The sequence below is a fragment of the Amblyomma mixtum genome, chromosome 7 (assembly GCF_055824585.1).
Source record: "Amblyomma mixtum isolate Tamu chromosome 7, ASM5582458v1, whole genome shotgun sequence".
Classification (NCBI taxonomy): Eukaryota; Metazoa; Arthropoda; class Arachnida; order Ixodida; family Ixodidae; genus Amblyomma; species Amblyomma mixtum.
In genome coordinates this window covers 48,692,900-48,703,161 of record NC_143018.1, presented here as the reverse complement: position 1 = coordinate 48,703,161, position 10,262 = coordinate 48,692,900, and the positions used below count along the sequence as shown (strand labels likewise).

At 45.8% G+C, this 10,262-nt stretch overlaps 1 protein-coding gene across 1 annotated transcript; it reads left to right on the top strand.

Annotated features, from left to right (window-relative positions):
• The first annotated feature begins 4,443 nt into the window (after positions 1–4,443).
• LOC149336005 (TNF receptor-associated factor 3-like) lies at positions 4,444–9,553 on the top strand. The gene is made up of 2 exons (XM_089554636.1): positions 4,444–4,755; positions 9,099–9,553. The coding sequence occupies exons 1-2, from the start codon at positions 4,444–4,446 to the stop codon at positions 9,399–9,401; spliced, it is 615 nt and encodes a 204-aa protein (XP_089410762.1). The 3' UTR covers positions 9,402–9,553.
• Positions 9,554–10,262: the final 709 nt, after the last annotated feature.

Below are 10,262 nucleotides of genomic sequence, written 5' to 3'. Positions count from 1 at the left end.
GGCGTGTCACCTAAGATTTTACACAATTTTTAAAAATAGGCTTTTTGAGTTAAAAGAGCCCTTTTTTCGGTATAGCGTTATCAGCGATGGAGTGCATCAGAATACAGCTTAGACGTGCTAACTAGCAGGATCGTTTACTAAAATTCAATAGTGACTTTTTAACGGTTACTATTAAGTTCTCATTATTGAGAGGCCTGTAGCCCATTGTAACCAATATTCATATGAGCTTTCTGAATTTCGAAAACGTGGTTACCCTCGGCACTGTGGCCAAATAAATTTTGTCTACATCGTGTCCAAATACATGCGCTTTTGAGAAGCTTGCAGGCAAAGTAACCTCTCCACTGCACGTAACTCTTCTAAATAGCAAAAATTTGTTCTGCCACAGCCGCGAGGGTAATCGCGTTTTTGAACCTCTAAAAACTGATATGGACATTACGTACAGTGGGCTACATGCCTCTCAGTAACTAAGGAACCCAACCGTAAAAGCTTAAAATTTAGCTATTCAATATTAGCTAACCGGCCTGAAAGTTAGCACGCCTTAGCGGTATTTGATATACTTTACCGCTGGCAATGGTATACCTAAAAATCGCTCTTGTAACTCAAAACGCCTATTTTTAAAAATTGTTTAGGCCCTTAGGCGAAACACCCTGTGTATATCATATGGGCCGGTGGGATCTGAACTCGCTGGTGAGACATTTATGGGCTGTCCTCGCCACGCGCGAAAATGTCGGAAATACTTTGCCTGCTTGATCGAGCTCAAGTCTAATTAGGAGACACTGATGTGTGTAAAATGAGGAAAATAATTCTTAACGAAATGCATACTACAGATACTAAGGGCATCAGAGCAAACGTGATAAGGGAAGTTGAGAGTAAATGTTAGAAACAGGAGCGAAAGCCATCGCAGCGGCGGACGGAAGTTAATGCATCCCTCTCGTATGAGAGGCTCCGATTGGGTCTCCAGTGCCACGAGGTAGCCAACCATTTCTCCGTGTGCACAAGCCATTTCTGGCCTAATACTGGGATATCTTTAGTGCGAAGGATATGAAAACGAAGGTGTTTGACACCGTCATGTATAGAGTAGACTGTGTTAGTGATGACTCTCTTCAGCCAACGTGCACTTGCTGAACGAAATCAAATGATCACAAAAAAGTGCTGCGATTAAGAACGAAACGTGGCTGGACGCAGCCCTGGCCTGAAGTAAAAAGTATAGTGCGTAAGCATTTGCGTAAAAAGTCGCACGGCTCCTTTGGCTTTGTGCTGTGTGGTTTGGTATACATCGCAATAGCTGGCAAGAAATGCGGCAAGAAATCTCTTCACCCCACCGAAACTCAGGACCTCGTATGCTATAAATAATCAGCACCACTATAATGCTCTGGAGCAAACCCCTTGCGCTTTATATAATTGGCAGAGGCTTTATGTCGAGGATGCGCTGAGATCAAGAGAGCTTCACTTACCTGGGATGAGGGAGAAATGAAATGCAGCTTTGTCGAGAACGGCAGAGAGTCATTTAGAGGGAAAGTTGAACGGACTTGTAGGCAGAAAGGAACATTGGGTAGATGATAGTACTACCGTATTTACCCGCGTAACTAAAAGCGCTTCCACGGTTTTTTCGCGAAAAGGTCGCGAAGGAGCTGCAGCAAAAGAAAACAAAAGTGTTACAGCAACAGGACCGGCTTCGACATTTAACTTCATTTTTTCCTGCATTCCTGTGAAGTAGGCGTACGCATATTATACCAGAAAGCAAAGCGAAATACGAAAACTTAGATTGCTGACGTAGGTTATGATGATAAAAAGAAACGACCTGCAGTGCGCTCTTGCAATGGCTTGGCGAAGAGCGTAGAGGGAAATTTTAAGGCTGCCTTATAGATCTGACTTAACAGAGTATGATTAAATCTCATTGAGATTTTGGTAGAACATTTGGTTTGTTGTGCTTAATGATATGCGAGAGTGCTATTTAAAGAATCCAATTCAACTGTATTTATTCACACCTTAACAGATGCTTGAGGGCGTGGTGACAAAAAACACAGAAGAAATGCAGGCTCGCAAGGAGAAACGCAGTTATTTATTCACAGGGACAGGAGAAAAAGCTCCATTGGACAAATAACGGAACAAAACAAGTTGTACAAAATAAACTAAGAAACGGAAAACTGAGTGTACATCTACGTTCAGAATTACGCTACTACAGAAAACAGCAAACAGGCGTTGAGCATTTACAATAACGGAAAAATTACATGTTAAAAAAAGAAAGTTTAATAAGGAGACACTAAGAAAAAAACGAAAAGAAGGCAAGAATAACGTGCAGGTGAATTAATCAGAGCGTATTATACCCTAGAAACGCCACAAGGCTATATAAACATATGGCTATATTTATTTGGAATCGAAGCGTTGGCAGCGTCATTGGCACAGGCACAGTAGTTGGCTGTGTAGGCCTGTTGTAACCTTGGCTTTCTTGCTCAACAAAGAGAATTGGTATCTCTATGATCTCCTGTTTGCATATTTTGAAATTCCACGAAGCCTGGGCACAATACGGCACACTCTAGTTAGGAGCTCGTAATGTGCCAACTATCCCAGCAGCTAACCTTCTCCTTGGACGTAACCACGAAGTGCTGCAGGCTCTCGCATTTAACCCAATGTTCACCGCTTCCAAAGCATGCAGCGTTAACTAAGAAGCAGGTACGTACACGAAGCTTTGAGAGCATACGAGACAGTTGTTGGGCATTTACCACCGTATTATTTGCGAATTACTTGCCCACTTCATCTTTTCTAAGGGACAGCTAGCGGTAGTACAGATTTCAAAATTTTCAACATAATAAAGTTCGCCGCAGTATTTAAAGCTTACGCTGCTGCTAGGAGCCTAACCGCCTCTCTACCTCTCCCTACAACTTTTACGAACCTCCTACCAAACAGAGTACTATTCGACATGCACAATCGCGTTCAAACTTTTGTCTTTCTAGCATGCTACACTGCGTCCAGAATGTCGAAAACACGGTTATTGCTGAGCGGGTGGGGCCATTTATTCTCACGGGCACCTAGAAATAAATATGGCACCTTGGAAACGCTGGCCGCCAAAGAGAAATAAGCGGTCTGCTCCCAATGCATGGCACAAAAGAGAAGCCCTCACCGGTTGCGATACCTCTTGAGTCCGCATAGACTCAAGTGCCCGTAAGAAGGTGCGCACTGTGAGAAGAATAGAAAAAGAAGACAATTCCAACTCGTTTCGGCACACCAAATTGTCTGTCTAACTTAACCTAACGTAATCTATCTAACCAAATTTAACTTTTGCTAAGGAACCCACTTCTTCGTGGACACCTTAACCGTGCCGTAAGGGAAGGGAGGAAGGTGTGAGGGATAGAGGAAACCGAGAGAGAGGTGCCGTAGTGCAGGGCTCCGCATTAATTTCGACCAACCAGGGGACCTTTAACAGGGATAAACACCGCACAGCGCACTGGTGCCTTTTGCGTTTCTCCTTCATCGAAACGTGGTCGCCACGGTCGGGTTCGGACCCGGGTACTCCGGCTCGGTGGACGAGTGCCCTAAGCACTGAGCCACCGCGGCGGGTGCAAGTGTCGCGTGCCACATCCCTGCGCCGATTTTAACCTCCTCCTCTATGCGTGGCCTTGCCTTGGCCGTGCTTTTGGTGCAGCCAAAGGAGGACGCTACAAAGCCTTTAAATTTAGAGAAGGACGCCTATGCAATGAGCAGCATTTTTTTGCGATCCCACAGTGATTTCCTCGACATCACTTAGCACAACTTAGCGTTTACCTAGCATTACCTAGACATCACGCCACCCGCGATGGCACATTTTTGCAACACTTCCCATTGAGTGCCGTCCCTTCTGATCGGGACTTCATCTCGTCACACCCGGTTTGATGATGAAGCCTATCCCAACCGCTTTCTTGCGGTACCCTGTTTCCCAGCTCGTACTTAACCACATAAGCACTTTCGTCTGGGCAAGTTGGTTCCTTTAGCCACATAAGCTGCCTCTGCGATCCAGCTAGAAGTCTTCTTCCTCTGCGCTTTTATATTACCTCAAGGGTCAACGGCAGGGAAAGATAACGCAAAAGCACATGTGCAAAAAGCCCCTTTCTTAAGCGTCTGCCATTTTTTCCTTTTCTAGCAACACGCGGCCTTCATTCCGACCGCCTGGCATTCTCTATTACTCTATCAGCCCTCCCGAGCGCCGTTATCGCGCGGAATAAGCCGCATGACGTGATACGTAGCCTGCTCAACAACGCTTAGCATCGCAGGCTGCGCAAGCCACGCTTGTCCTACAAAAACAGCAAAACGTGCGACCCGAATACGATAAGTTGAAGGTAGAGGGGCGAGCCCTTTCCGTATCGCCCATTTTATTATGGAAGTCCCTGCATGCTTCGCCGCCTCTCAGTGATACATCTACCCTCTCGGAGCGCCTGTCCGCCATCGCTGTGGGGCCGCTCGGATGTCATGGAGGAAGGGGGGCAAAAGCCGTCTCTGTATCGAGTGCGTCACCTGCAGGCCGGAGTCAACTGGCGACTGACGAGGTTCGTGGATGACGTACCGTACTACCACACGTGCGGACTCTGCAAGGTCATCCCAAAGAAAACAATGCTGCTGCCTTGCTCGCATGTGCTCTGCGAGTCTTGCCAGAGAGGAAGCATGAAGGAAGAACAGGAAGAAGACGGCGTCCGCGGATTGTGTCCCCTGGACCGGAAGCCGTTTCAAGCGCGCCAGTGCGCCAGGATCCAGTTGTCCGCGAAGAAAGCGAGCAGTTTGCAGGTGAGGAACCGATTAACTTAAGCTGCTCCGGGGTTATTGTACAAGAACTTCAAGATACCAGTAAACATCCCGAAGACTTTCTATCTGTTATCACTCCTGCACTATTTTTGAAGCTAAAGCTGGTCATAATAATTACTACACAGTGAACAGCGCATGCCCTGACTAATTTTGCCCAAGAAGAAATGTGGAGTCTAAAGAAAATCGTTGGATCCAGTGTCTGCACAAACGCATTCCCTCCGAACACTCGTAAAGTATCGGAAATTTAGATAAGGAGGTCATTGTCTTCTTTGTCTTCTGTTTGTTGCTGCTCTTTATCGTCCTGTCATATGTCAAGCTCAGCTTGATAACATGAAAGCCATCCTGCTACCTACTCGACCATAAAAATTCCATCCAGTGAGGAATTTGAGCGACCCGCGGCCATTTTCCTTCCTACTATCTCATAAAGAAAGCATTACTGTTGCTTGGGACCCATTGAAAAAAAAAAAAACATTTGAGTGGCAGATATGAAAGTCCATGGTAGGGAGTGCACTTGGCACTTAGACATCTCTTGAAGAGTATGTACAAGGTATCTTCTGTTGAAGCATAACTTAACCTTGCATAAGAGGTTATCGGTAGCTGCAATGTACGAGACATTTTGCTGCTCTGGACAGATTATTTAGCAATATTGGCATTTTCCAGTGCTTGTTTTAGCTCGGCGCTAGAATCATCCAATAAGTGCTCTGAGAGTGTTCCATTCCTGTGAGAAATCTCTGGTTGTAACGGCTCTCACTTTGTATATAGTGAGGCAGAGATAGATTAATCCACTAGTTAAAGCCTGGCGTTGTGTTTCGTCCACAACACTTCTACGAGCGAGGACATCAGAGGAGATCTGAGCGCTGTTTCTGCAATACTCCGGAGAGAATGTTTCAGTTAATATGACTGCTCTGTCAATGTCCAGTCAGCAACACAGCTAAACTAGTTGCTTTGTAGTAGATTTTGTAATCAGTCTATAAAGGTGTTTCAGCGCAGTAGTGCCGGGAACGTTACATAAAAGAACAGCCTTTGTCAAAATTTTGGAGCCCAAGGGGTTTGCTTCTGAGCCTCACTGTGTGGTTCGCGATACATCTCCAGCGCTCCAAATTTCCTCTGGGTAAGAAGATTTCTCGTTCTGCCTCCTTCAATGGGTAGGACTTCCCATAATGCTTCAGGAGCCCCACTTCAAGGCTAAGAAGTAAACCCCCTGGGCTCTAAACTTTTGACAAAGACTGTACATACCGATTAGTGTCACGCTGTGCTGGTGTGCTCTGGCGGGTCTTGCGCTGCGGAGCCAAAGCATTTTAAAGCACTTTCGCTGCGTGGACACTTTCAGTTCTCTAAGAAGTTGATCGCATTGTTGGTCTGCTCTGTCGGGTAGTGCGCTGCGGAGCCAAAGCATCTTTGAAGAACTTTCGCTGCGCGCACACTTTCAGTTCTCTAAGGTGTTGAGCGCCATCGAGGTTATCAGTCCCGTAAGAACTCTAAGGAATTGTGCTGCGGCTACTGTGCTACTCTGGCCACTGCAAAGAAATTTTTATAATCACCCACCAAACTTTTGCGGCATCACCGCCGCCTTTAATAATCTTTTTTAAGCTAACAAGCAGTCAGGGTTCAAGTTTAACCTTAAAGGCCTGAGAACAAGATGCTCAAAATGATTTCCGTTTCTCGGAAAAGTTTCAGCAGATGTCATGCAGTTTTGAGCAAGAAGTCATTTTTGTGCCCTATCGACTAGGATATTCAGCCAGCTGCATTGTTTTCAGGCCAGTCTGGTTTTTGTATGTTTTTTTCCCCCGAAAACGCTGTATACACCTAGTACATGCGGGCCGTATTGGGAAAATTAACTCTGGAGTACTGGGACTGTCATTAGGAAGAATGTGCTGCGTTTGGACTGGTCCACTTGAATTACGCCCAATTCTTCAGACACCATTCACAATAGACTCCGTACTACAATATATATTCCTATTCCGAAATCTCGAGACTGTTTCATGCCTCCCCGTCGGCTCAATAAATGTTTAATCGGTGTACAATAAAGTGTCCATGTAGCATCGCTCAGTGTCTCTTCCAATCATATGCTATCGGTTAATGGCATTTCGAAATACCGGCGTGACGCGTATATAGGTAATCATATCACTTTATAGGACTTCCACTCAAAAGGTCAAGACCCTTCCCTGCAAAGAAACTTCAGCAGTCGTAGGTGAACGGTTCATGAAAGTTTGCGGAAGGGAACGCGGGCTTAGAGGTTTTGTGTGGGGCTGGCGTGGATGTCAGTGTGAATGCACTTGTGGGACATGTCCTCGTGTCGTCTTTACTGGCCACTTGTCATCCAGCCACTCAGTCATGACTCAAAAATGACGTGTGTATCTCGGTACGTTCTCGCATCATCCCGTCTCATCTTCACTTCCTTCATTTTCAGTAATTCATCCACCCTTTCCTTAATAGGGTAGGTAGTGACCGAAATTATGCTCTGCTCTCTTCCCACCTTTTTCACGTCAATTTTTTTTTCTTTTCCCTGTCTAATTTTCCTACACTGCTTGTAACGCACTGTAACGCTTGTAATGCTTTTAACCCGCCATCACCTCATCATCATCATCATTTATTGTCCCTTAAAGGCCCCTGTCGGGGTATTACATAAGGGGGAGCGTATTCAAGGTTGATGTGGAAAACAAAGGTCACAAAAATATAAGAATGCAATATAGGAACATAAAGATAAGCAAAGAACGCGATAGTTAGAACGGTGCAGGCAAAAAATGCCTTTAGTCCACAAGCACCACACACGTCGGCGAAAGGTTAGGGCAGCAGAACTCAATACAGGAAAAAGGATTTCATATAAACACAAATCGAAGAAAAAAAAACACATGTCAACCCAGGTGACCTAACAACATCGCCTTAAACCTAGTCGCATCGTGCACATTCTCTGTTGGAAAAGAACGCACCAAATAAGCCACGTGTTACAAGATTAGTAAGGCCATTCTAGTCTACAAGTACCATAGCGGACAGAGCATCCGGTTCTCAGCCCAAAAGTCGCACATTTGATTCCCACAAAACATATTGTATTTTCGTGGCTTCCTTCCAACCTGCTTTGCGTGGATCTCACAGCTCTGTAAGTCCTGGCAAGAGAGCCCGATATGATCATCGATATTAAATGAGCGCAATCGATGAAAGCATAAAAAAAGTGACCTAAGCCGTGAAATAATGTTTAGCAGTTACTTTTTGTTTGTTCATTCATTAGGGCATGCCTATTATGAGCGCTATTTTTCGCAGTTGTCTGCCATCATGTAGACATTCTTTTTAAACGACTTAACATTGAAGACAAATGTATCGAAGTAGTAAAAATCGTTTACTCCGCTTTTTCTCGGTATGCAAATGTTTTTCCAGAAAAATTAAAGGGGTATGTACTAGTAACAAAATATAATTTGAAAATTTCCACATCAACCGATTGAAATTCCTGCCGCATACACTGAAAAATAATCCACGACCACCGTTTCGAAGTGAATGACGCTGAAACCTAGCCTCAGAGATGCGAGACAAAAATGTATATCGATGCATTGAGGTTTACTTTCAAAATCAGTCGGTGATGTACACACGTGCATTTATTTTTTTAACCTTTTCTATCACATAAAGCTCCGTTTTTTTACAAACTGCGTCTTTGTCGTTCAAATGTTGCGATATATTTATACAGGCCAACTTCGAACTCTCCTTAGCTTCCCTCTAGGTGCTGTAAGTTCGCTCCTTAGAGGACAGCTTTCATTGCCAGGAAGCTTACGCAGAGCCAAAAACACGCCGCAAATGCTACATGATCGAAGTGATCGAACTGTAAGGCGCTCAAAAACTATCGCTGTGGATGTCAATTGAGGCTTGTTTTTTGATAGGCAGAACTGTGTCACGTCGACCGCTATCGAAAAGCCCGAAGATGTGTCTGGCATTTATACACTTGCCTCTCAGTTACGCCAGTTTTGCTGTACTGGTTAGCCTCCCGTGTACTTCCCGGATTTCCAATCCGTCAGGGACGGAAAAGCGCTGTTCTGATCTTATTTTAGATATAAATATTAAGCTCTAAAAACGTGTCGCAGAGACAATCAAAACCTTGGCGACCACCCTGCTCAATTCGAACAGTGGCTGGAGTGTATTGTTAAAAGTGCAGTAGTAAGGGTTCTGGTTCTCTGCTATCCTAAGCGTCATTTCACCGCACTGCAGATTAGCTGTTTCTACCATGGCTGTCGAGCTTGTATTCTGATCCCGACGCTGTTGCAACGGTGTCGCCTTGCTCGCCTAGCCCGTCAGTTGAAGTCTCTAACCATATCGTATGTTCTCGTTCTCTTGTGTTCCAGGCCTACTGCTGGAACCAGGAGCAGGGCTGCGACTTCGTGGGAACCCTGCAGGACATACTCATACACTGTGAGGAAGAGTGCGAATTTCACGTCCTCGCCTGTCCGCGGTGCGGAGACAACGTGCTTCACACAGATCTGCCCGCACACTACACGGCCAGCTGCGGAGACAGCACGGACACCGAGGACGTCAAAGAATCGTCGGCGGACGACGATGAAGGGACCCACGAAAACGGAGACATCAAACTGGAAGATCTGAAGACGTTTTTGAGAGAGCTTGATGTCCTGGATACGGATCCTTTCTAACGGAGATAGACGCTGTGCTCAGGTGGACACGCTACGAGTCTTGGTTTTAAGGCGCTAGCCTTAAATTTCTCATACTGTCGTCCGTTAACAAAGCGTGTCACACGAGTTTAACTCGGGAACTAGAAGAGAAGAAAACCAATGGTTGCTTTAGATAGAGGAGGAAAAATGAACCTAAAAGCCAAGGTTGATGATTGGAGATAAATTGGTTAATTAATTATTCCCAAAAGTGTGAAAATTGCGTCGGAATAGCGCGAATGTCGATATAGCCAGGGGAACAGTGTGACGTCATATTGTCACAAAGTGCGTGCATGCCTTTTCTTTCTTTTTTCTTTTGTGGGCGAGGTGGCCACGGCGCCGGTTGTTCGCAGGCATGTCGCGACGCGGTGGCGATGATTTTGCGCCCCTCGCGGGGGCAGTTGCCCGCTTGCGACACTGGAGGGTCAAGGCTACGCCGCTCCCTCCCCACGATTATCGCCGGGAAGCGAGCGATTGCACGAGGTGGGGACGGGAACCGGCCGGTGAATGCCCCCAGCACCCCTTCCGACCTTGGCAAGTTAGCATCGCCCCTCGTGAGGACCGTGGCTTTCCCTCGCGTCCCCTTTAGTTTCTTCGCGTTTCTTTCCCCCCGTTCTCAACATCTGAAAATCGTTGGCGCACTGTGCCTGGAGGATTTGTTTGCTGGCTTTGGTTTGTTTTTTGTTGTTTGTCACGGGAACGCGGTGGCGGGAAAACCGCGAGCGAGTCAGTTGGCTTGGAGATTGTGACTGTGTCCTTGACTGAGTGACTGTGACTTCGGTTTCTTTTTTCTTTTGTCTTGATTATGTTTTTATTTTTTCTGATTTTTATTTTGTGGCCGGCGCT